This window comes from Neofelis nebulosa, chromosome 6 (genome assembly GCF_028018385.1).
Source record: "Neofelis nebulosa isolate mNeoNeb1 chromosome 6, mNeoNeb1.pri, whole genome shotgun sequence".
Taxonomy (NCBI): domain Eukaryota; kingdom Metazoa; phylum Chordata; class Mammalia; order Carnivora; family Felidae; genus Neofelis; species Neofelis nebulosa.
The window spans coordinates 34514370-34542320 of NC_080787.1; the positions used below are offsets into that span (position 1 = coordinate 34514370).

A 27951-nucleotide genomic window follows, 5' to 3' on the forward strand; every position below is an offset into this window, starting at 1 on the left:
CTCATCTCCCTTTGTTTCTTTTTCCTTGGGGAAATTTGTTGCACACAGATTCTCTGCTCTACTCTCTGCCTTTAAAATAGACTTTCCATATTCTAAAATTTTACTTTTTTTCTCTCACTTCCTTTCCCAGTCAATTCAATTTAGTAAACACTGTGGTAAGCACTGAGGGTGGAGAGCACGGTAAGATATAGATCTTCCTTCAAGGAGTTTATACTCTAGTAATGGAGTTACTAATCCAGGGGCCTCAAACGACATACAAACCTATCCATCTTCTTTTGATGCCCAGCTCAAATTCTACTGCCTGTGAAAATCTTTCATGTATTATCCTTATCCAAAAGGATTTTCCTCTTCTGAATTCTTTCTTGTTGTATTTACTGCTCTGAATCATTTTTAAAATATTTATATATTTTAAATGTTTAATGTTCTTATTTATCTACTTGATAAAGATATTTTTGCATGCCTTTATGGATATTGAACTTAGTAGGGACCAAGTAAATAGGTATTTGGTTAGACAGGGAAATACCACACTTCTTTGAGAAAAATAACTCTACATTGCTTTAATCAGAGTTTTAATTAATTTTTACTTAATTGTATTTTCCCAGCGATGGTTCATAATGAACATACATTTTGAAAACTTGTGTTTGGAAACTGAAGTTTGAGACAGAGATCTAAATAGAAGCAATCTCTGAAAGATCTTCTTCCAGATTACAAGCAAAGGAGCAGAAAATTTGTGACTAAAGAGAATGTAAGGAGTGTATCATTTTAACCTACATCATAGAAGACTGGGAGCTAGTTTTGAAGTTTATGTGTTAGAGCAAAATTATTCAATTCTCTTTTTTTAGTTTATGAAATCTAGTGTTACTTTTTCTTTAGTGTGATCTTTTTTTTTTTTTTTACTGCCCATTTTCTTTCCATAACCTTCTTTTGGGTCTATGTTCTTCTTGTCCTCTTTACCCACTTTTTTTTTTTATCCTTTTTTTTCATAGAATCTCCCTTTATATCCTCTGTCTTGTCTTCATCTTCCTCCTTGGACTTGTCTTCTGTCTTGTCTGGATCTCCCTCATCCTTGTCCTCTGTCTTGTTTTCCTCTTCTTCCTTGTCCTCATTCTCACCTTCCCTTGTGTCCCCATTTCCCTTCTTGTCCCTATCCTCTGTCATGTCTTTATCTCCAATATTGCCCATGTCCTCTGTCTTGTCCTCATTTCCCTCCTTGTACTTGTCCTCTGTCTGGTCTTCATCTCTCTTGTCCCTATACTCTATCTTGTCTTCATATCCATTATTGCCCATGTCCCCTATCTTGTCTCCATCTCTCTCCTTGTCCTCATTCTCACCTTGCTCTATGTCCTCATCTCCCTTCTTGTCCCTGTCCTCTGTCTTGTCTTCCACTCCCTCCTTATCCTTGTCCTCTATCTTGTCCTCATATCCTTTCTTATAGTTCTTTTTGTTTTTTTCCTCTTCCTTGTGTTTTTTCTCCTTTAAGTCTTTGTCTTCCTTCTTGTCTTCATCTCCCTTCTTGTCTTCATCCTCCTTGTCCTCATCTCCCTTCTTTTCCATGTTCATCCTTTCTTCTTCTTCACCTTTATATTTTTCACCACCTCCTTCCATTGATTGGGCCTTATCTATTTCTTTTTCCTTATTCATGTCCTTCTTAGTATCTTTTCTTTTGTCCTTTGTTTCTCTTCTCTCTTCTTTACTCTGAGTTTTCTTAGGAAGCTCTTCAACTTTCACTCCAGTTTTCTGTTTTTGTCTCTTTTCATAGGTCTTCTCAAGGCTACTTACTCCTGGCTTCTGCTGCCATTTAGGACCACTCTGGCTATTTTGTAAAGGGACTCCCTGAATTATCAAATAAATATCCTGTTTTGGGGTCATATTTCTTGCTTCTTTAGTGCCACTTTTTACTTCTGATTTTGAATCTTCTTTCCAATTACCTGAAAATATAACAGATAATATAATAAAAGTGCATAATTCATTCATATCTTAGTTTTTCTCTATTGACATTTTTTGCTATCAAACACTTTTACTTTGTTTTAAGGTTGAGACAATAAATTTGTTCTCCCAATAACATAAAATTTGTGAAGGATACACATACAAAGGATCAGGAAAGAGGTTCTTGGAATACAGACTTTTCAGGAATTAAACCAAGAAAAGGAAAAATACAACACAAAGGAATTGGAAATTCCTCAATAGAACATGACTAGAGTGTATGATTAGAGATGTATGCTGAAAAGAAAAACTGTTTCTGAGAAAATTTATATTATTATATAATATTTATATGATTCATTATGGAAGCTCCACCTCCCTTTGAGTGATAAAGAGAATTACTAAGCCAGCAATTTGAGAGACAATGAGGCTGGAACTTTCCTTAGCTATCTCATATGTTTTCAGGAGCTCTGCTTTAAAAGTGATTTAGAGATACTAGCATTACTTAAGGTGGCAAAACAGCTGGTTCTTATAGTACCTGTGTCAATAAAAGGAATATTTATTGCTGTGTGAGCCATAGCAAGCTAAAATTAATATTTTTATAGAAAGGAAAAATAGAGCATGATAACTTGTTTTATTGAAGTCCAGATTCCTTTGGTTAATCATTTCATTATTAACTTATCTTTTAATTGATTTTGAGTGTTTGTCTATATTAAGTTTCAATGCATCTTTCCATATTTAATCTAGAGCAAATAGGACAAGTAGTTACCAAAATATGATAGATAATATAATTTAAGCAAGTAATGAGAGTTAGGAGTCTACCCAAATTGGGAATGGGTCAAGAGTTTAATGAGAGCCCATATGTTATGCATCATAGTGGTAGCCCTTGGTAAGAGTACCAGATATTTGTCACTGGAGACACAGATTTATTCAGTTGTTTCTGCCCACCTGTGTATGTACTCTTTAATTGGCTCTTCTCTTTGGCTGTAGTCTAGGTGGATGTTTTGAGTTTGGGTGTTGCATTATCTGTATTGGGCAACCCCCACCCACATTTCCCCCACTCTGTATTCTATTAGTAAAGGAAAATTAACACTTGGGGAGCTGGAACACACAGCAGCTTAAAAGTTTTGGGAATAAATGATGTAATTTATGAAACTGGACAGGTGATGTTGAGGGTAAAGAGATGAGGGAGGATATTATGAAAGACATTTTCAACAGGGCTTCCAACCTGGATGGAATGTGGGAATTGTGGAATAGGCCTGTTGTTTTGAGAAGGCTTGTTAGACTGGATTCAGGATAACAGAGCAATCATTGGACGAGTTTAAAAATATTTGAGTTCTATTACTTATTATGTGGCCTTTGCCAGACACTTTTAATCTTTTTGTATTTCAACTTTTTCATATGTACAATGGAGTTAATAATACTGGCCTTGTTTACCTCATAGAGTTATGCAAGGACAATGTGAGAAAAAGCACATCAATGAGTTTTTAAAATTGCTAAAATAATACACAACAAATATATTTGAGGTTAACAACTCACAACACAAGAAGAAATTCTGTCAAACATAATACAGTGGTCTTTTAACTTAAAAACATTTCAGGGTTCTGTGTCCACAATATTGATTGGCATAATCATTTAAAAGTTGGAGTAATATTTCATTTATATAAACTCATAATTTTGAGCCAATGTCCTATTGATGAATATTATTTGCAAACTTTATTGTAAAAATGATGCGATAAGCCATCAAATACATATACCTTTGAAAAATTGTTCTTTTTTTTTGAGAAAAAAAATCTATAAATATGTTAGTCAAAGTACATGCACATTTTGTATTTTGAAACATATTGTCAGAAATATAAATACAACCAACCCCTCCCAAAACATTATGCTTTGTAAATCTTTCCAATCTTTCACAAATAGCTTCTTTAAAAAGCCCTTATTTATTTGTATTTCTTTGATTAGTATTTTTGGATTTAAAAAAATTTTTTTAATGTTTATTTATTGTTGAGAGACAGAGAGAGACAGAGCATGAGCATGGAAGGGGCAGAGAGAAGAGATACAGAATCCGAAGCAGGCTCCAGGCTCCGAGCTGTCAGCACAGAGCCCGATGTGGGTCTCGAACTCACAAACCGTAACATCATGCCCTGAGCCAAAGCCGGATGCTTAACCGACTGAGCCACCCAGGCGCACCTATTTTTGGATTTTTAGCATTCATTGTTTGATACATTTCCTGTACCTTTTGCTTTATTTCTTTTATTCCCCAGAGATCATTATATACTGAGGCTATAATATTTATATATTATATTTATCAAGTAAATTATATTAAATATTAATAATGAATACATTTTTATACAATTATATTTATATTATATTTGTAATATTATATTAAGTTATATAACATTATTATGTTTACACTATTTATAATTTTTAGTATTTATTTATTTATTTTGTCTATTCATGATTTCTAACCATTTCTTTTTTTCTTCTTTAAAAATTTAATTTAATTTATTTTTTAATTTACATCAAAGTTAATTAGCATATAGTGCAACAATGATTTCAGGAGTTGATTCCTTAATGCCTCCTACCCATTTAGCCCATACCCCCTCCCACAACCCCTCCAGCAACCTCTGTTTGTTCTCTATATTTAAGAGTCTCATATGTTTTTGCTCCCCTCCCTGTTTTTATATTATTTTTGCTTCCCTTATCTTATGTTCATATGTTTTGTATCTTAAAGTCCTCATAAGAGTGAAGTCATATGATACTTGTCTTTCTCTGACTGGTTAATTTCACTTAGCATAATACCCTCTAGTTCAATCCATGTAGTTGCAAATGGCAAGATTTCATTCTTTCTGATTGCTGAGTAATACTCCATTGTTTATATATACCACATCTTCTTTATCCATTCATCTGTTGATGGGCATTTGGGGTCTTTCTATAATTTGGCTATTTTTGATAGTGTTGCTATAAACAGCAGTTGGGGTGCATGTGCCCCTTTGAAACAGCACACCTGTACCCCTTGGATAAATACCAAGTAGTGCAATTGAAGGGTCATAGGGTAGTTCTTTTTTTAATTTTTGGAGGAACTTTCATACTGTTTTCCAGAGTGGCTGCACCAGTTTGCATTCCCACCAGCAGTGCAAAGGATATCCTCTTTCTCTGCATCCTTGCCAACATGTTGCCTAAGTTAATGTTAGCCATTCCAACAGGTGTGAGGTGGTATCTCATGGTGGTTTGATTTGTATTTCCCTGATGTTGAGTGATGTTGCGTGTTTTTTCACGTGTCTGTTGGTCATCTGGATGTCTTCTTTGGAGAAGAAGACATCTATTCATGTCTTTTGCCCATTTCTTCACTGGATTGTTTGGTTTTTGGGTGTTGAGTTTTATAAGTTCTTTATAGATTTTGGATACTAACCCTTTATCTGATATGTCATTTGCAAATATCTTCTCCCATTCTGTCGGTCGCCTTTTAGTTTTGCTGATTGTTTCCCTTGCTGTTCAGAAGCTTTTTATCTTGATGAGGTCCCAGTAGCTCATTTTTGTTCTTGTTTCCCTGCCTCCAGAAACATGTTGAGTAAGAAATTGCTGTGGCCAAGGTCAAAGAGGTTTTTGCCTGCTTTCTCCTTGAGGATTTTGATGGTTTCCTGTCACGTTTAGGTCTTTCATCCATTTTGAGTTTATTTTTGTATATGGTGTAAGAAAGTGGTCCAGGTTCATTTTTCTGCATGTCACTGTCCAGTTTTCCCAGCAAAACTTACTGAAGAGACTGTCTTTATTCCATTGGATATTCTTTTCTGCTTTGTCAAAGATTAGTTGGCCATAAGTTTGTGGGTCCATTTATGGGCTCTCTATTCTGTTCCATTTATCTGAGTGTCTATTCCTGTGCCAGTACCATACTGTCTTGATGCTTACAGCTTTGTAACACCTTGAAGTCTGGGATTGTGATGCCTCCAGCTTTGGTTTTCTTTTTCAAGATCGCTTTGGCTATTCGGGGTCTTTTCTGCTTCCATACACATTTTAGGATTATTTGTTCTAGCTCTGTGAAGAATGCTGGTGTTATTTTGATAGGGATTGTATTGAATATGTAGATTGCTTTGGGTACTATTGACATTGTAACAATATTTGTCCTTCCTATCCAGGAGCATGGAATCTTTTTCCAATTTTTTGTGTCTTCTTCAATTTATTTCATAAGATTTCTATAGTTTTCAGTGTATAGATTTTTCACCTCTTTGGCTCGATTTATTCATAGGTATTTTATGATTTTTTGTGCAACTGTAAATGGGATGGATTCCTTGATTTCTCTTTCTGTCACTTCATTGATGGTGTATAGGAATGCAACCAATTTCTGTGCATTGATTTCATATCCTGCAACTTTGCTGAATTTATGAATCAATTCTAGCAGTTTTTTGATGGAATCTTTTGGGTTTTCCATATAGAGTATTATGTCATCTGAGAAGAGTGAAAGTTTGACCTCCCCCTGGCTGATTTGAATGTCTTTTATTTCTTTGTGTTGTCTCATTGCAGATGCTAAGGCTTCCAATACTATGTTGAATAACAGTGGCAAGAGTGGACATCCCTGTCTTGTTCCTGACCTTAGGGGAAAAGCTCTCAGTTTTCCCCACTGAGGATGATATTAGTGTTGAGTCTTTCATATATGGCTTTTATGATCTCGAGGTATGCTCCTTCAATCCCTACTTTCTTGAGGGGTTTTATCAAGAAAGTATTTTTTCATATGCTTTCTCTGCATCCATTGAGAGGATAATGTGGCTCTTTTCCTTTTTTTTATTGATGTGATGAATCACAGTAATTGTTTTGCAGATATTGAACCAGTGCTGCATCCTAGGTGTAAATCCCACTTGGTCATGGTGAATGATTTTTTTAATGTATTGTTGGATCCAGTTGATTAATATCTTGTTGAGGATTTTTGCATCCATGTTCATCAGGGAAATTGGTCATTAGTTCTCCTTTTTAGTGGGGTCTCTGGTTTTGGAATCAAGGTAATGGTGGCTTCATAGAAAGAGTTTGGAAGTTTTCCTTCCATTTCTATTTTTTTGGAACAGTTTCAAGAGAACAGGTGTTAGCTCTTCTTTTTTTAAAATCTTTTTTAATGTTTATTTTTGACAGAGAGAGACAGAGCATGAGCAGGGGAGGGGCAAAGAGAGAGGGAGACAGAATCCAAAGCAGGCTCCAGGCTCTGAGCTGTCAGCACAGAGCCCAACGCGGGACTCAAACTCACAGACCGTGAGATCATGACCTAAGCTGAAGTCAGACGCTCAACCGACTGAGCCACCCAGGAGCCCCAACTCTTCTTTAAATGTTTGGTATAGACTAGTTCCAGAAGATGGCGGCGTAGGAGGACGCTGGGCTCACCGCGCGTCCTGCTGATCACTTAGATTCCACCTACACCTGCCTAAATAACCCAGAAAACCGCCAGAGGATTAGCAGAACGGAGTCTCCGGAGCCAAGCGCAGACGAGAGGCCCACGGAAGAGGGTAGGAAGGGCGGCGAGGCGGTGCGCGCTCCACGGACTGGCGGGAGGGAGCCGGGGCGGAGGGGCGGCTCGCCGGCCAAGCAGAGCCCCCGAGTCGGGCTGGCAAAAGCGGAGGGGCCGGACGGACTGTGTTCCGACAGCAAGCTCGACTTAGCGTCTGGGAGGTCATAAGTTAACAGCTCTGCTCAGAAAGCGGGAAGGCTGGAGGACAAAGGGAGGGAGAGCTGCTGAGCCCCCGGACGGCAGAGCTCAGCTTGGCGGGGAACAAAGGTGCTCGCCAGCACCATCTCCCCCGCCCATCCCCCAGCCAAAATCCCAAAGAGAACCAGTTCCTGCCAGGGAACTTGCTCGCTCCGCGCAAACACCCAACTCTGTGCTTCTGCGGAGCCAAACCTCCGGCAGTGGATCTGACTCCCTCCCGCTGCCACAGGGCCCCTCCTGAAGTGGATCACCTAAGGAGAAGCGAGCTAAGCCTGCCCCTCCCGCCCCCGTGCACCTTGCCTAACCACCCCAGCTAATACGCCAGCTCCCCAGCACCACAAGCCTGGCAGTGTGCAAGTAGACCAGACGGGCCACACCACCCCACAGTGAATCCCGCCCCTAGGAGAGGGGAAGAGAAGGCACACACCAGTCTGACTGTGGCCCCAGCGGTGGGCTGGGGGCAGACATCAGGTCGGACTGCGGCCCCGCCCACCAACTCCAGTTATACACCACAGCACGGGGGAAGTGCCCTGCAGGTCCTCACCACTCCAGGGACTATCCAAAATGACCAAACGGAAGAATTCCCCTCAGAAGAATCTCCAGGAAATAACAACAGCTAATGAACTGATCAAAAAGGATTTAAATAATATAACAGAAAGTGAATTTAGAATAATAGTCATAAAATTAATCGCTGGGCTTGAAAACAGTATACAGGACAGCAGAGAATCTCTTGCTACAGAGATCAAGGGACTAAGGAACAGTCACGAGGAGCTGAAAAACGCTTTAAACGAAATGCAAAACAAAATGGAAACCACGACGGCTCGGATTGAAGAGGCAGAGGAGAGAATAGGTGAACTAGAAGATAAAGTTATGGAGAAAGAGGAAGCTGAAAGAAAGAGAGATAAAAAAATCCAGGAGTATGAGGGGAAAATTAGAGAACTAAGTGATACACTAAAAAGAAATAATATACGCATAATTGGTATCCCAGAGGAGGAAGAGAGAGGGAAAGGTGCTGAAGGGGTACTTGAAGAAATTATAGCTGAGAACTTCCCTGAACTGGGGAAGGAAAAAGGCATTGAAATCCAAGAGGCACAGAGAACTCCCTTCAGACGTAACTTGAATCGATCTTCTGCACGACATATCATAGTGAAACTGGCAAAATACAAGGATAAAGAGAAAATTCTGAAAGCAGCAAGGGATAAACGTGCCCTCACATATAAAGGGAGACCTATAAGACTCGTGACTGATCTCTCCTTTGAAACTTGGCAGGCCAGAAAGGCTTGGCACGATATCTTCAGTGTGCTAAACAGAAAAAATATGCAGCCGAGAATCCTTTATCCAGCAAGTCTGTCATTTAGAATAGAAGGAGAGATAAAGGTCTTCCCAAACAAACAAAAACTGAAGGAATTTGTCACCACGAAACCAGCCCTACAAGAGATCCTAAGGGGGGTCCTGTGAGGCAAAGTACCAGAGACATCACTACAAGCATAAAACATACAGACATCACAATGACTCTAAACCCGTATCTTTCTATAATAACACTGAATGTAAATGGATTAAATGCGCCAACCAAAAGACATAGGGTATCAGAATGGATAAAAAAACAAGACCCATCTATTTGCTGTCTACAAGAGACTCATTTGAGATCTGAGGACACCTTTAGATTGAGAGTGAGGGGATGGAGAACTATTTATCATGCTACTGGAAGCCAAAAGAAAGCTGGAGTAGCCATACTTATATCAGACAAACTAGACTTTAAATTAAAGGCTGTAACAAGAGATGAAGAAGGGCATTATATAATAATTACAGGGTCTATCCATCAGGAAGAGCTAACAATTATAAATGTCTATGCGCCAAATACCGGAGCCCCCAGATATATAAAACAATTACTCATAAACATAAGCAACCTTATTGATAAGAATGTGGTCATTGCAGGGGACTTTAACACCCCACTTACAGAAATGGATAGATCATCTAGACACACAGTCAATAAAGAAACAAGGGCCCTGAATGATACATTGGATCAGATGGACTTGACAGATATATTTAGAACTCTGCATCCCAAAGCAACAGAATATACTTTCTTCTCGAGTGCACATGGAACATTCTCCAAGATAGATCATATACTGGGTCACAAAACAGCCCTTCATAAGTTTACAAGAATTGAAATTATACCATGCATACTTTCAGACCACAATGCTATGAAGCTTGAAATCAACCACAGGAAAAAGTCTGGAAAACCTCCAAAAGCATGGAGGTTAAAGAACACCCTACTAATGAATGAGTGGGTCAACCAGGCAATTAGAGAAGAAATTAAAAAATATATGGAAACAAACGAAAATGAAAATACAACAGTCCAAACGCTTTGGGACGCAGCGAAGGCAGTCCTGAGAGGAAAATACATTGCAATCCAGGCCTATCTCAAGAAACAAGAAAAATCCCAAATACAAAATCTAACAGCACACCTAAAGGAAATAGAAGCAGAACAGCAAAGGCACCCTAAACCCAGCAGCAGAAGAGAAATCATAAAGATCAGAGCAGAAATAAACAATATAGAATCTAAAAAAACTGTAGAGCAGATCAACGAAACCAAGAGTTGGTTTTTTGAAAAAATAAACAAAATTGACAAACCTCTAGCCAGGCTTCTCAAAAAGAAAAGGGAGATGACCCAAATAGATAAAATCATGAATGAAAATGGAATTATTACAACCAATCCCTCAGAGATACAAACAATTATCAGGGAATACTATGAAAAATTATATGCCAACAAATTGGACAACCTTGAAGAAATGGACAAATTCCTAAACACCCACACTCTTCCAAAACTCAATCAGGAGGAAATAGAAAGCTTGAACAGACCCATAACCAGCGAAGAAATTGAATCGGTTATCAAAAATCTCCCAACAAATAAGAGTCCAGGACCAGATGGCTTCCCAGGGGAGTTCTACCAGACATTTAAAGCAGAGATAATACCTATCCTTCTCAAGCTATCCCAAAAAATAGAAAGGGAAGGAAAACTTCCAGACTCATTCTATGAAGCCAGTATTACTTTGATTCCTAAACCAGACAGAGACCCAGTAAAAAAAGAGAACTACAGGCCAATATCCCTGATGAATATGGATGCAAAAATTCTCAATAAGATACTAGCAAATCGAATTCAACAGCATATAAAAAGAATTATTCACCATGATCAAGTGGGATTCATTCCTGGGATGCAGGGCTGGTTCAACATTCGCAAATCGATCAACGTGATACATCACATTAACAAAAAAAAAGAGAAGAACCATATGATCCTGTCAATCGATGCAGAAAAGGCCTTTGACAAAATCCAGCACCCTTTCTTAATAAAAACCCTTGAGAAAGTCGGGATAGAAGGAACATACTTAAAGATCATAAAAGCCATTTATGAAAAGCCCACAGCTAACATCATCCTCAATGGAGAAAAACTGAGAGCTTTTTCCCTGAGGTCAGGAACACGACAGGGATGCCCACTCTCACCACTGTTGTTTAATATAGTGCTGGAAGTTCTAGCATCAGCAATCAGACAACAAAAGGAAATCAAAGGCATCCAAATTGGCAAAGATGAAGTCAAGCTTTCGCTTTTTGCAGATGACATGATATTATACATGGAAAATCCGATAGACTCCACCAAAAGTCTGCTAGAACTGATACATGAATTCAGCAAAGTTGCAGGATACAAAATCAATGTACAGAAATCAGTTGCATTCTTATACACTAACAATGAAGCAACAGAAAGACAAATAAAGAAACTGATCCCATTCACAATTGCACCAAGAAGCATAAAATACCTAGGAATAAATCTAACCAAAGATGTAAAAGATCTGTATGCTGAAAACTATAGAAAGCTTATGCAGGTAATTGAAGAAGATATAAAGAAATGGAAAGACATTCCCTGCTCATGGATTGGAAGAATAAATATTGTCAAAATGTCAATACTACCCAAAGCTATCTACACATTCAATGCAATCCCAATCAAAATTGCACCAGCATTCTTCTTGAAACTAGAACAAGCAATCCTAAAATTCATATGGAACCACAAAAGGCCCCGAATAGCCAAAGTAATTTTGAAGAAGAAGACCAAAGCAGGAGGCATCACAATCCCAGACTTTAGCCTCTACTACAAAGCTGTCATCATCAAGACAGCATGGTATTGGCACAAACACAGACACATAGACCAATGGAATCGAATAGAAACCCCAGAACTAGACCCACAAACGTATGGCCAACTCATCTTTGACAAAGCAGGAAAGAACATCCAATGGAAAAAAGACAGTCTCTTTAACAAATGGTGCTGGGAGAACTGGACAGCAACATGCAGAAGGTTGAAACTAGACCACTTTCTCACACCATTCACAAAAATAAACTCAAAATGGATAAAGGACCTGAATGTGAGACAGGAAACCATCAAAACCTTAGAGGAGAAAGCAGGAAAAGACCTCTCTGACCTCAGCCGTAGCAATCTCTTACTCGGCACATCCCCAAAGGCAAGGGAATTAAAAGCAAAAGTGAATTACTGGGACCTTATGAAGATAAAAAGCTTCTGCACAGCAAAGGAAACAACCAACAAAACTAAAAGGCAACCAACGGAATGGGAAAAGATATTTGCAAATGACACATCGGACAAAGGGCTAGTATCCAAAATCTATAAAGAGTTCATCAAACTCCACACCCGAAAAACAAATAACCCAGTGAAGAAATGGGCAGAAAACATGAATAGACACTTCTCTAAAGAAGACATCCGGATGGCCAACAGGCACATGAAAAGATGTTCAACGTCGCTCCTCATCAGGGAAATACAAATCAAAACCACACTCAGATACCACCTCACGCCAGTCAGAGTGGCCAAAATGAAGAAATCAGGAGACTATAGATGCTGGAGAGGATGTGGAGAGACGGGAACCCTCTTGCACTGTTGGTGGGAATGCAAATTGGTGCAGCCGCTCTGGAAAGCAGTGTGGAGGTTCCTCAGAAAATTAAAAATAGACCTACCCTATGACCCAGCAATAGCACTGCTAGGAATTTATCCAAGGAATACAGGAGTACTGATGCATAGGGGCACTTGTACCCCAATGTTTATAGCAGCACTCTCAACAATAGCCAAATTATGGAAAGAGCCTAAATGTGCATCAACTGATGAATGGATAAAGAAATTGTGGTTTATATACACAATGGAATACTACGTGGCAATGAGAAAAAATGAAATATGGCCTTTTGTAGCAACGTGGATGGAACTGGAGAGTGTGATGCTAAGTGAAATAAGCCATACAGAGAAAGACAGATACCATATGGTTTCACTCTTATGTGGATCCTGAGAAACGTAACAGAAACCCATGGGGGAGGGGAAGGGGAAAAAAAAAAAGAGGTTAGAGTGGGAGAGAGCCAAAGCATAAGAGACTGTTAAAAACTGAGAACAAACTGAGGGTTGATGGGGGGTGGGAGGGAGGGCAGGGTGGGTGATGGGTATTGAGGAGGGCACCTTTTGGGATGAGCACTGGGTGTTGTATGGAAACCAATTTGACAGTAAATTTCATATATTAAAAAAAATAAATTAAAAAAAAAAAAACAAAAAAAAACCAAAAGCAAATCATATAACTAAGAATTAATTCCAACTTTTCTCAGCTCTTCCTAAGTTAAGGCAGAAACACATGCCTGGGAGGAGACTTCAGGTTTTGATTACACTGGCCTTTAGCAAAAGTACAGCATAAAATCATAATAGTTAATTTTATAAATCACTTGCTAGGTGTTGTTCTACTCTTCACAACAATCCTATTATTCTTCCCATTTTACTGATAAGAAAACTGGGTCCAGTAAGGTAAAGTAAGTTGCCTGAAGTCACACGGTTTTTAATTTGAGCTAAAGCATCCAAGCCTCTGTAAGCCTACCTTCCAGCATGTGGAACTGCTTCCCTGCATCCCAGTTAGCTGTGTCGGTGCTATAATATTGCAGCTTTGTCTTTCTTTTTTGAAACACTTTATTTTGTAGATGTTTAAAAGTCACACTTTTGGGGCATCTGGGTGGCTCTGTTCGTTGAGTGTCTGACTCTTGATTTCAGCTCAGGTCATGATCCTGGGGCCAGGGGATCCAGCCCCATGCCAGACTCCATACTGAGTGTGGAGCCTGCTTAAGACTCTCTCTCTGTCTGGGGCCCCTGGGTGGCTCAGTGAGTTGAGCGTCCGACTTCGATTCGAGTCATGATCTCATGGTTCATGGTTTTGAGCCCCACATTGGGTTCTGTGCTGACAGCTCAGAGCCTGGAGCCTGCTTCAAATTTTGTGTCTCCCTCTCTTTCCCCTTCCTCTACTGTTCACACTTTGTCTCTCTCTCTCAAAAATAAATAAACATTAAAAAAATTAAAAAAGATTCTCTCTCTGTCCATCTGCCCTCCTCTCCCCCACTTACACACACACACTCTCTCTAAAATAAAAAAAAATAATAAAATAAAAAAGAAAAGTCACGCTTTCTCCCTCATTTTTGTTTTTAAAATAAAATGGCCTTTTGGCCTCTTTTGGCCTTTCTGAGAGGCCACAGAATTGTAAACTAGGAGCCTGTCAAACCTAATTAATGCCAGATCTGGGATTGAAATTGGGTTTGTTCTATTCTTAGGTTTCCCCCATGTTTCTATCCCTCTTCAAGCTTTCTAGTAGTGGGAAAAGTGAGAATGGTAAGCCTCTGCCATTTCACAAATGTTTATTAAGTATCTGCCAAGGTCCAGGCACCATCCTTGGTACTGAAAAGAGTAGAGCAGAGTGAGCCTACCCTTGAAGGACTTGATAGTGTCATAAAGTTGAAGTCAGCAGTTATGTTAAATGATTACAGAAATGTGTAATTACTTTATTAAAGTGTGGAGCAAGATACTAGTGGAACACTAAAGAGGACCCCAGTTAGGATATTTTTTAAGACCACTTCTTAGGTAGTAGAGCCTGGTTCAATGTAAAGATGCCTTGGGGCTTAGTGCAGTGGAAAGAGTATGAATATATGGCATAAAGACACGAATGTGAAAGGTGAAACTGCGGCAAAAAAGAAAAGGTGGACGCTCTTTTTGGTCTTGAAACTTTCTTAAAACTTTCAATCACAAACAGTATTATGAAAAGTTGATGTATTTGACCTCAGGATTTTTGTTCAAGACCGTTCACTTTAGATAAAGTTCAGGGACACATGATTCATTGGGAGAAAATATTTTCAATGTGTTAAGAATCACACAGAGTGAATCCCTGGAATGCATAAAATGCCAGAAAATCAATAAGAAAGGTTCCAGAAATGTAATAGGAAAATGGGCAAAGGAAGCGACTGGATTACTTTTAAAAGGTAAAAGCCTGAGTGGCCAATAAGTACGTGTAGAGAAGTGCTTCACCTCGGAAGTGGTCAAGGAAATGTAAATTAAAACAACCAGGAAGGAGGAAGTACCCATCAGAAAAGCAGAAATTAATGTTCCTGCACCTGCTATTTTCACTCTGACCACCAGAGTTCTGTACTTCAAACTGTTTTACATCTGTGGCATTCCTAAAGATCATTGATGATTTTTTAAGAAAATGAAAACCCCAAGGAAAAAAATACGAGATTACTTATGGTGGCTTTCTATCCAACAAAACAGTAAGATGTGTAAAAGATGTGGGGTGAGGGACACTTTCTCTTACAGTTGGAGTATGTGTAAATTGTTGCATTCTGCAAACAACTGGAAATAAAAAGACTGTCTATTGGTATAAATTCTAGAGAAATCCCTCCTGGACACATGAAATGACAAGGGCTAGATGGTTGACCTCTGTGTTGTTTGGGACTTCAGGGATTTGGTGCCACCTTTGGAGTCTATCATTGAAGGGAAAGGACGAGGGCAAAGTATTTTGGTAGGCAAAATCTCTATTCTTTTAATTCCTTCCATATACACTGCAAAGTTCAGGCATCCTAATGATATTATCAACATTAGATATTTGTAATCTTAATTTCTATTTCTTTTTTCTCCTTGCTAATTTACTTACCTAACCTTTTAATTTTTTGTACACCATGAGTATTGTTCTTTATTTGATGTGAACTTTATATATGTTACTGACCTATTATTGTTCCTCCTTACTTTCAGTATAGTTTATATTTCCCCATAATCTTTAATAATAGATTCTGTAACAAAAAGAGTGGGATTGAATAATATGAATTTATCTAGAATTGAAAATGCCAGGGAGAGGGAACATTCTGGTAACTGGAAAATGTAAAATAAACCAGAAATTGGAAGTTGAAAACAGTTTACTGTATGCTGGAACATCTTGTATAATTCAAAGACAAAGAAGCACATTACTTTTTTCCCCTTGTGAGTTGTAGAACGTTATCAATGATAGCCCTCTGGGGAAGGAGATTGTATCCGTCTGCTGCACACTAAACCTTCTATTAGCTGAGATGAAAGAGCCATCCTCTCTCCTTTTCTCTGAGATTCTAACAGAAGAAGTACTTTAGAAACTTATCAAAGCTCACTTGGTTTCAACCTTGCTACTACCTTCACCTCCTATATTTTACTCTCCCTGAATTCTTATTCCTCTATAATGAGAACCAAGTAATTTGGAATTCCTGGTGGAGATACTGTTAATGGTCAATTCAAAAATTCACTCCCCCTGCTGTCTAGCTTTTTAATAGTAATACATTAGGGTGCTACATTTAGAGTTTATTGGTTGCTTCCACAGTTTACTTTTCATGACTTATTTCTTGTTTTTTGCCTCTTTATTTCCCTGGCTAGCTTCCTTTTCCTGCTTCCAATTCATCTCACCCAAAATTTCATGGTTTGTATCTTTTCCCGGGGTGAACCTTTTTTGACACTGGAAAGAGAGTTGACTTAACAAAGTCCTCAATTTATTCAGTAAGATTAAATTTTAAGCACATCATTAAAATTTGGTACAATGTTATCTTTTATGCTACTGAAAAGGAAAACTCAGTTTAATAAAAGTCTGTGATACTGCAGTATATATGAAAATTACAAAAAAGATAATAAACTTACTTAAGAGTGGAGCTGATTTTGCTGAAATACAAATACAAGCAAAAACATTGTCAGTCTTTTGTGTGTACAATACATTTACCCATTGTTAATCTTTCTCCAGGGGTCTTTTAAATACATTTTAAATATTCATTTGTTTTTGAGAGAAAGAGCACATGAGAGCACAGGAGGGGCACAGAGAGAGGGAGACAGAGGATCTGAGGTAGGCTCTATGCTGTCAGCTCAGACCCTGATGTTAGGTTCAACAGACACGGGGCTGGAACTCATGAACTAGTGAGATCATGACATGAATGGAAGTCCTACGTTTAACTGACTGGGCCATCCAGGTGCCCCTCCCTAGGGGTCTTTTAAAATAATACCCAATAACCATCAAAACTGCTGCATCAATTACTTTGCTTTTTAAAAAAAATTTGTTTAATGTTTATTTATTTTTGAGAGACAGAGAGAGACGAGCATGAGTGGGAGAGGAGCAGAGAGAGAGAAGGAAACACAGAATCTGAAGCAGGCTCCAGGCTCTGAGCTGTCAGCACAGAGCCTGATGTGGGGCTCCAACTCATGAACCTTAAGATCATGACCTGAGCCGAAGTCAGACCCTCAACCGACTGAGCCACCCAGGAGCCCCTGCATCAATTACTTTGATGCTTTAACCCAAGGAAAGGGATTCTTTTATAAAAAAATATATTCTGTCTGGAACTGGAAGGCATGCTAGGTGTTCATGATCTAGCTACTAAACTCCGTTGCATCCCTCTGGAGAGTCCCCACCAAGTGAGAAGCTTATGCTTGTGTCTCTATCAAAGGGAGGCTCATTCCACTCAATGGTCACCATTTTTTCTTGGGCCTAGACTGGTTAGCACAAAGTTCATAAATAAATGTTGGAGTTTCTTTCTGTTCTCTCTGGGACTAGAAAACCTTTCATAACTTGGAAAAACACTAGTCATTTAAACCTGACAGCTTTACTTTTTCATTCTCTTCACTGTTCTTGTTTCCTGCTCCCCTACTTTGTTTCTCTAGTTACTTTTATTCCACAATCCTCCAATAATTCAAATACTAAAGTATAAGTAATGTCAATCTTTGTCTTTCCTAATCTTTTTATTTACGTTTTAAACTGGTAGTCTTTTCTTATCTTCAGGTTGATTTTTGTTATTTGGAACGAAAAGCAATTAAAAAGAAAATCAGTTTTTGCATACTGAAATTAAAAAAAAAACATTGAAAAAATGAATCTCACATTCATCTGGAGCTAACTGACCTAACAAAGTGAGAAACAGCTAAATAACTTATTGTCTAGTCCCACAACTTCTAATTTAGAAAGGAAAAAAATTGACATTACTAATTGTAATTTATTGCCTTATTATGTTAACAGCCCAATTATTTCTCCACAGGTGAACATTTGGCTTCTTTCCTATACCTTAGGCTATATTTATAGCTTATTTTTATTTTTATTTTTGTTTCCCCTTGTGTTATTTTCTTGACTCCTACATAATGTGTGGTTACTTGGTCAAGATATCTAGTCATTTTGTGGACTTGCTGTTATCCTTAGAAATTTGTCTATTTGCTTTTATAACCTTGCTATTGAGGCAGGAGGGAAGGGAGGTTCAGGAGATAAGCTGACCAAAGTAAAGCCATTTTGGATTTTAGGCTGACCTTTAACCTAAAAGTCAGCAGGTCATAAAAAGAGTCACAAGATATGACTCGTAGAAAACTACAAGACCCCACTCCTTCTGGTAGTAAAAGCCACATAGATTGGACATTCTTGAAATCACTCCCTATGGGTAATTCTATAACCCTAAGACCATGGAAAAACTAACTGCCCAATGGGAGTGATATACCCAAAGTTAAAAAGTAAGCCTCTTCTCTGTATGATTAGCTAATTTAAAAAACATATAAAACCCTTTGTTAGAAGCAAAAAGAGGTCCTCTTCCTTACCTGGGAGGAGAAACTACTACTTTGTTTATAAAGTGTCTCCTTTTTTCACTTCTATACTTAATAAATCTTGATCCATTTCTCTAAATGGCTTACTCTTGAATTCTTTCTTGGGCAAAGCCAAGAACCCTCTGAAGTGCTCCCTCTTGGGGCCTTGGCCGGTTTGGCATCACCAACACTGAGTTTTATCTTTAATCATCTGATTTGTGTGCTTCTTTGTGTTTCTAAGCTGGGCCCCAAGCTCCACAAACACAAGGACTTTGTGTTCCTTTGTTTAGGACCCTGCTCTATGTATCTTTTCATCTGGCTGTTGACTTTTTTCTTTTATCTTATCCTTTAGTTAACTGGTAAATGTCTGTTAAGTGTGTCTCTGAATTCTATATGCTGAGGTAGCAAATTGATCAAACATGAGGAGGAGGTCACTGTAGCTGGTGAGTCTGTAGCTGTCTGTAGCTGGTGGGTCAGGAGCGCAGGTAACAGCCTAGGCTTACGACTGTGGGGATAGGGAGCACTCTTCTAGGACTGAACCCTTAACCTATAGAATCTGATGCGATCCTTGGGTAGGTAATGTCAGAATTAAGTGTGGGGGAACACCCCACATTGGAATTGGGTCCAGGAACCCTAAAAGAGGAATTGATTTAAGCCTCTTCTCTTCAAACATTGCAGTGGGTTGAAACATTGCCTATATGTTGCAGTGAGTTATATTTGGAAGTCTTGGAAGAAGTTAATTTCCCTAAATGTACTCCCTACATTTAAATTCCCTACTTTCCGTTATACTATATTTTCATTAATTTAATGAAATTGTTTCATTATTTGTTTAATATTCTTTGCTTAATACTTGTGAATTCCACCTGTTAGTATTTTGTTTTTGTTTGCTTTTGACAAGGAATTTTTTTAATGTTTATTTATTTCTAAGACAGAGAGAGATCGAGCATGAGTGGGGAAGGGGCAGAGAGAGAGAGGGAGACACAGAATCTGAAGCAAACTCCAGGCTCTGAGCTGCCAGCACACAGCCCAATGCGGGGCTTGAACTCACAAACCATGAGATCATGACCCGAGCCGAAGTCAATCGCCCAACAAATTGAGCCACCTAGGCGCCCCGTTTTTGGCAAGGAATTTAAACTAAATTTAGAACAGTATTTCTTTTAAAATATGCAATCCATTAATTGATGTGGTTTATTGGGTTCTTGTCCATTATTTCTATCTAAACTCTCCTATATCAATTTGTCTTTTGGGGGAAAGATTATTTTTATTTTGGTTTTTTGTTTACTTAATTACTGCATTTAAGTTTCCCCACAAACTGACAATACCTTCCAAAAATGGTGATTAATGGAAGGAGAATACAGATTTTTAAAAATATTGGGATATGCAAAGCTGGGTTTTGTAACAGGCTGATTAAGCAAAAATCCTTCATGTACTTGATTGCCCCAAAATTGCTTTAATTAAGAAATGTAAGAGGTTTTGGAGGTTCCTTTGGTAGTTTATAAAATACCAACACATCCATCTAAATATCTCTCTAAAATACATCTTCAGGTTGAGTTTCAATATCTCAGTTCATTATAATAGAGTCTTCCACCCTTGCTACAATGGTATAACAAGAAAATATATGTAGGTGTGTGGTTTGATCACATTTGTCATTAAAAAAACCTCAACTTTGCAGTTAATTTTTTTGTTTTGTTTTGGGTTTCTTAAAATATTCTTAGGAGGGAAGAAAGAAGAAAGAAGTTTATATTGCCAGTGGTGGATATTGGTAGCATTCAGGGAGAGAAAAAAAAATCCTTACTATAAAATATTATAGAATACAGAGATAAATAAAAAGCCAGCTTACTCTTGCTTCTCCTATATTAGTCAACATAAGCCAGAAACAAGTGAATGTCTTTGGTTGATTGGAAGAAATCTAAATTCTTTATAGTACATTTGTCTGGGCCTTTATTTCCTTTATAGAATGAACGATAATAGTAGTTAATTTATATTGACCACTTTCTAGTCCCCTGGCATTATTCTTAGAGTTTTTTAATTCAAAGAGTACTCCTATCTTACTAATATTATCTCTTTTTTTTGTTTTTTTGTTTTTTTGTTTTTGACAGAGACAGAACACCAGTAGGGAGGGGCAGAGAGAGAGGGAGACACAGAACCTGAAGCAGGCTCCAGGCTCTGAGCTATCCTCACAGAGTCCCATGCAGGGCTAGAACCCATAAACTATGAGACCATGACCTGAGCTGAAGTCAGACACTTAACTGACTGAGCCACCCAGGTGCCCCTCACCTCATTTTTATCACCAAAATCACACAGCCAAAATCCCACCAGAATTTGAAAATCAAGCAACCTAGTTCCAGAGCAAACCCCTCTCTGCATTATGTTGTCTCCTCCTCAGAGTTCCATGCTGGCAATGTATTACTAGAGCTCTAAATATCTTTCTTTAAACTTTACTTCCTTGACTTTTTTCATTCACTTTATTACTCCAATTTTCTTCATTTTCTCTTACACTGGCTTTGCCATTCTTTAAGGCAGAAGAGGACTATTATCCTAACTCAGTAACAGACCAAATAAGTGACAGATCTGGTACTGGAGTCTAGGTTTGTTTGACTCCACAACATCCTATCTCATTCTAAGTTGTACAAAAGTAATAAGAAAAAAACCAAGTGTCCTTTGCATGTCTGCCATGATTCAGATACTCAGATGCTGCAGATGTGCAGTGAGTAGAGCAAGGCTTTGCTTCTCTTAAGGACTCAGCAGTTGACTTGTCACATTAACAAACAGTTATATTTGTGTCAGAAGTTTTACAGGATTACTGAGGAGGAAGCGATACTCCTCATTCTCCTTGATCTTAGGTCTCTCTACAGAATCATTGGGATCTTCATGTATGAAAGAAACCTGGTAATGGCTTAATATGTCTTTATTGAAATCAGCATGGTGCAGTGGGAAAAATATGGACGAATAGATTCAAGTCCTAAGTTTCAAAGACAAAGCTATAATAATAATGGAAGAAATTGTGTGAAATATTTCACGACCTTGAAGGTAGGGAAGGACTTTTTAATATTCTCAAAGCAAAAAACTGCATGTGAACAACTGAATAAATATAAATTAATTATTTATTTTATGAAAGGATCATAGATAAATTTCAAAGACATATGATAGACCACGAAAAGGTATTTGTAGTGTCTAAAAATCACAAAGGATTATTAACTAGATTATACAATGAATCCCTGAAAATCCACGAGAGTCAGGAAACTCAATAGAAAAAGAAATAACATGAATAAAAAAAATTCACAAAAGGAAAACAGATATATGCAGAGATATTTGACATCTCCAGTAATAATGGAAATAATGTTGAAAGTATAAAGTATCTCTTTGATACTGAACAGTGTGGTAGCACTTGGAAAATACTAAGTGTTGAGGATTTGGACGAAAGGTTAATATTGGCTCTTCTATTAATCTCATTTCCTTCTATGGCCTTTGAGCTTGTTCCCTTTCCCTGGAATACTTTATCGCTAGGTGTTTTCATGACTTTGTTTAGGTCTCAGGTCAAATGTAGCCTCTTCATGCCAAGTCAAGATAAATTAACTCCAATCATATTTTAAAATAAAGGATTGTATTTGTTGTATGTATTTATTCTTTTAGTTAATCAGTGCCTACAACTTTCCTTTCAATAGCTTCCAAAATTCTGATTAATGGAAGAGTAACTAAGAATGCAAGATAAGAATTTTAAGAATTTTGAAAAAAAAATAATTTTGAGGTTTTCAGAGCTGGATATCTTCATGTACTTAGGTATCATAAACCACTCAAATTGGAGGAGAAGAAATTGAAATTACTGATAAAGTCTATATCAGTCTCTAAGATAAATAAATAGTGTGATTTGATAGGAGATTAAGACTCATATTATTATTCTATGAGTTGTTTCAATGCCTAATATTTGAAGATCCTTTAATTTTCATACCTAATACTGTAGATGAGCAGAGAAAAGCCAAAGCAGTGTTTGGCTGTATTTATTTATTTTTATCGGTGAGTTTTAAAATTTCCTACAAATTAATAGGATTGTGACTATGGAAGAGAGAAAGTGTGAGTGAAGAGTTAATCACTCCTACCTTAGCATTTTCTCCTTTGGCTTCTGGGACACCACTCTCTACAGAGACCATATGTTCTCGCTCATTGGCTGCTTCTTCTGGTCTCCTTTGCTGTCTGTTCTTTTAGTTCTCAATTTTTGTGTTAGAAGGCTTTAGGACTCAGTTCTCTCTCTTCTCTACCTACACTAACATCCTAGATATTCTCATCTTGGTCATAAGGGTTTAAATACCATTTGTATGCTGACAAATTCCAAATTTTTCTCTTTGGCCTAGATTTCTTTCTTGAATTAAATAATAGAAAAATGAACTCACCTGTAGATTTTACAACTTTTCCTAAAAATAAAAGACAAGGAGATGAATGTGGTTGGGTTTACCTCTGAGGACACTAAAGATCTTAGTATTGGTTTTTCCTAAGTTCTAAAGTACTATCTCTACTCTAATATATTTGTTTTTTCCTGAGCTCTAATGGTAATCATAATTACCATTATCATAATGTCTAATTATATGGCAGACACTGTTCCAACTATTTCTTGTCATTTAACTGATTTAATCCTATAGATATGGAACTATTACTACCCCAATTTTCTACAGCAAGAAACTGATCACGGAAAGATTAAATAGTCTAATTTATGACACAATTTTGCACAGTTGATAATTGGTAGTGACCCACATCACCTCTGTTGTTCAGTTCTTATGTTATTTCCACACTGTTAACATGGATTTTCACTTAGGCTTATTTCTTTTGTTATTTCTTTCCACCTTTACTTTCAAATCATAATCACAAAATGTACTGATTTTGGTTGCTAGGCCAAATAACCAATCCCAGGACACTGCTGAAATAAACATATTACTCCTTCCCTATACCCTGTGCCCTTCCCCACTGGACTTTTCACTCTCTAAAAATTCAGGTCAAAACAGAAGTCTCAAAGTTTTATAAATATAAATAAAAAGAGAAAGTGCAGGAAAGGGTCTTAGAGTATTTGAGAACACTATAAATGAGATTAAAAATACTTACCAGGGGAGGGGTGCCTGGATGGCTCAGCCTGTTAAGTGATTGACCCTTGATTTCAGCTCAGGTCATAATCTCATGCTTCTTGAGATGGAGCCCATGATGGGCTCTGCACTGACAGAATGGAGCCTGCTTGGGATTCTCTCTCTCCTCCCCTCTACCCCCCTCAAAAATAAATAAATTTAAAAAAATTACTTACCAGGGGAAGGAGAAGTCATGCCTAAAAATAGCACAGTGAAAAAATTTACACAATAATAATCCAGTTTAATAACACAATTCCTAGTTATTTTTTTCTACAGAAACATTACAAATGTTTTTACTTTCTTAAGGTAGAGCACAAACTCCCAAGTCACAGATTTGGGGCAAATGCACCGGAGTTTTAGCATTCTCTGCTTTCCTGTGAGAATAGCTCTAATTCTTTGATTTCTGTCAACATTCAATTACAACCCCCCCCCCCCCCAGGGGATTGGGATGGGACATTCCATTACAGTTTTTTACTTATCTCTGAGCTCTAAGCTCCCTTTAAGAAAATTACTTACAAATATCTAATATATCCCTTCTTCTTGCTATTTATCTTTGTCATTTTCCAGCTATATCTTCATTTTTCTTTCTGTCACCGAATAGTTTTGGTATAAAATGTGAATTTAACAATTTAACATTGGTCTGTTAAAGCAATGAAAATTTTACTTTCTGGGAAATCAGTAACAAAATGAGAGGATTTCACATATTATGAAATCTGAGCCTCTGGTCATGTAGAGCCATAGCCTCAGACTTTATGAGAGACTGAAATATATCAGAAATAAATAGGGAAAAAAAATCTTACTTTTAAATTCTGAAATTCTTTCTTTGTGAAGAAAACACAGATATGCAAGTAAGTGTGCACGCAATGTATTTGCATTGGGTTCACTGGATTAACAACCGCTTCTTCTAATATTGTCCTAGGAGGAACATATTAAGTGCCTTTATAAGAAGACACACCAGACTATGCTCTCTCTTTCTCTGCCTTGTGATGACCTAGTGAGAAGGCAATCATCTGCAAGCAAGGAAGAGGGCCCTTTTTGGAACTCCACTATGCTGGGACCCTGATTTTAGACTTCCTGCCTCTAGAACTATGAGAAAATAAATTTCAGTTGTTTAAATTACTGAGTCTAGGGAATTTTGCTGTGCAACCCTAGCTGACAAAGATAGGAGGGGTTGGTAGAGGGAGATTATTCTGTCCTTCAATTTCTTCCCCACCTGTTTCTAGAGAAAATCTTTCTGGAACAGGTATGATTCTCAGTGTATAAAATTGCCTTCCTTTGTCTTCATTCCATTTGTTTTCTTGAGTTCTTTTTCATCCCTTCTACATCATTTATATCTCTAAGATGTCATCTTTCCATGCTAATGTCCAACCTCAAACACATTTTCCAGAATGGAAAGTCTTCTTTGTCACTGATATAAAAATTTTTAATTATTTCCCCAGGACAATGTTACTTCATACTATTCTTCCTGTTAAAAATTGTCATTGGTATAGGAAAATTCTAAGTAATGATGGGAAACAGAAAAAAAAGAAGTATCAAGATTTTCAAAGACTGGAAATGATAACCCTCAGGTATTAGGAAGATTGGGGAATGTTATAGAGACGAAATAGCCAAGGAACCAATGAATTATAATGTTATTCCTTCTAAAATAGAAACACAAATATTACAGTGCAATTCGTGTATAACACATTAGTTTGTATTGACAGTCTTCCCCTTCATTCAGGCATTCATTTATCCTGCAATGAATATTCATTTATCTTTCAGTGAATATTCATTCAGGATGTTCCGGGCACTGTGCAAGGCACTGAGGGTGCTGCAAGAAACAAAATCAACACTGCCTATGTTCATAGAGATTATAGATCCAGGGCAAGGGTATTAGAAATAGAATCCTTTGAGAAGTACAGTGGTTTTTCCTTTGTTTCATGCAGATTTTGAAGAATGATCAAAGGACACAATCTCCCTTGTTTCATTTTCCTCTCAGCTGCTATGGCAAGGTGAGCAACTTTTCTTTTTCTATGAGTGCAATTAAGAATAAAGTATTTTTCCATTTAATGTTTTGAATTGGAAAAAAAAACACATATCCTGAAAAGTGCATGAACTGTAAATGTATACATTAACAAGTACAAAATAAACATATATATTAATATCATCTAGGTTAAGAAATATTATTTTGCCCGCATCCTCTCTTCCCACCACTATGTATCATAACTCCTTTCCTCTACTCTGAGGTAACTGTTTTCTTGTTTTTTTTTTTTTAAATGATATTCTTGCTTTTTAATGTTATCACCTAGTTGCAACCTCTAAGCAATATAGCTTAAGTTTGGCTTATTTAGGAAGTTACATAAATTGAATCATACTGGATATATTCTTTTGTGTTATGCTTCCTATGAGCCACATTATGCCCTTATGATTCATTTGTATTGTTTTATTGCTCTAGAGAGTTTATTGTATGCTTATGCCACAATATTTATTTATTTTATAATTAGTTGACATTGGGATTGTTTTTGGTTTTTGACTATTATGACTAGTGCTGCTCTGCACATTTTTATACGTTTTCCACACATGCATGAATTTCTCTGTAGCATTTTTCTGAATGGAATTACTAGGTTGTAAAATATATGTATCTTCAACTAGATAATAACAAACCATCCTCCAAAATGGTCATACCAATTTACATTTACTGTTAAAACTGTGAGTTCCCATTACTCCATCTCCTTGCTAGCAGGTTGATCATACTTTAACATTTTTGCCAATCTGGTGAGTAGATACTTACATTTTATTATAATTTTAAATTGACATTTCCTTGATTATTTATGAAATTAGACACATTTTAATATATTTATTGGCTGTTTTATCAATAAAATTATTGTATATTTTATTTTGCAGTGTGTGCTATATATCCTATCAATATAATTTGTTAAACATACACACACGCACACACACACACATATGAACATGCACACAGAGCCAGCTGTTACCAATTTGCTAGCATGCATTGACCTAAAGCAATTAAGACTCATATCAGAAATGCATAAATATTTTACTTTTCCATATCCCTGCCAAAACTTGACATTATCCAGCTTTCTAATTCTTGACTAGTCACTATCTTTAAATGATATCTTAGTTTTTTCCCCCTCTTTGGGTGAATTTTTCTTAAGTTATTATTTTTAAGTAGCTTTTGTTTTACATAAGAGTTATAAACATATTACAGACAGTGGATTTTACCCAGCTTCCCTTAATGCTAACATCTTTTTGTTCTTCTAGACCATAAATTGGTCTTCTTTTTGAAATACCTGTTCAAGAATATTTTTTCTATTGGGCTATCCATCTTCTGGTAATTGATTTGTAGGAATTCTTTATTTTTTAATTTTTTATTTTTTTAAATTTATTTTTAAAAATTTATATCCAAGTTAGTTAGCATATAGTGCAATAATGATTTCAGGAATAGAATCCAGTGATTCATCCCCTACATATAACACCCAGTGCTCATCCCAACTAAGCCCTCCTTAATGTCCATCCCCCATTTAGACAAGTCCCCACCCCAAACCCCTCCAGCAACCCTCTGTTCTCTGTATTTGTCTTAGGTTTTCTCCCCCTCCCAGTTTTTATATTATTTTTGTTTCCCTTCCCTTACGTTCATCTGTTTTGTATCTTAAATTACACATATGAATGAGTCATATGATATTTGTCTTTCTCTGACTGACTAATTTCACTTTGCATAATACACTCTAGTTCCAACCATGGTGTTGCAAATGGCAAGATATCATTCTTTTTGATTGCCAAGTAATCTTCCATTGTATATATATATATCACTTCTTTTTCCATTCATCATTTGACGGACATTTGGGCTCTTTCCATATTTCTGTCAATACCTCTGCTATAAACATTGGGGTGCGTGTGCCCTTCAAAAAAGCACATCTATATACTTTGGATAAATACCTAGTAGTGCAATTGCTGGGATGTAGGGTAGTTCTAGCTTGAATATCTTGAGGAACCTCCATATGGTTTTTCAGAGTGGCTGCACCGGTTTGCATTCAACAGTGCAAAAGGGTTCCCTTTTCTCTATATCCTGACCGATATCTATTATTTCCTGAGTTGTTAATTTTAGCCAGTGTGAGGTGGTATCTCATTGTGGTTTTGATTTGTATTTCCCTGATGATGAGTGATGTTGAGCATTTCTTCATGAGTCTGTTAGGCATCTGGATGTCTTCTTTGGAGAAGTGTCTATTCATGTCTTTTTCCCATTTCTTCACTGGATAATGCCAAAAAACTTTGGGCATTGAGTCTGATAAGTTTTTTTATAGATTTTGGATAGTAACCTTTTATCTGATATGTCA

The 27951-nt window shown here is 37.2% G+C and overlaps 1 protein-coding gene across 1 annotated transcript in view; it reads right to left on the reverse strand.

Moving 5' to 3' along the window:
- Positions 1-930: 930 nt before the first annotated feature.
- Positions 931-27951, reverse strand: part of TSBP1 (testis expressed basic protein 1) — a 181847-nt gene continuing 154826 nt past the window's right edge. Inside the window, exons 37-41 of the mRNA XM_058736135.1 lie at positions 23794-23814; positions 22898-22918; positions 16605-16625; positions 1578-1928; positions 931-1454 (exon numbers count right to left, since the gene is read on the reverse strand). Of these exons, the coding sequence (XP_058592118.1) occupies positions 931-1454; positions 1578-1928; positions 16605-16625; positions 22898-22918; positions 23794-23814 (938 nt within the window). The remainder of the gene's footprint in view (positions 1455-1577; positions 1929-16604; positions 16626-22897; positions 22919-23793; positions 23815-27951) is intronic.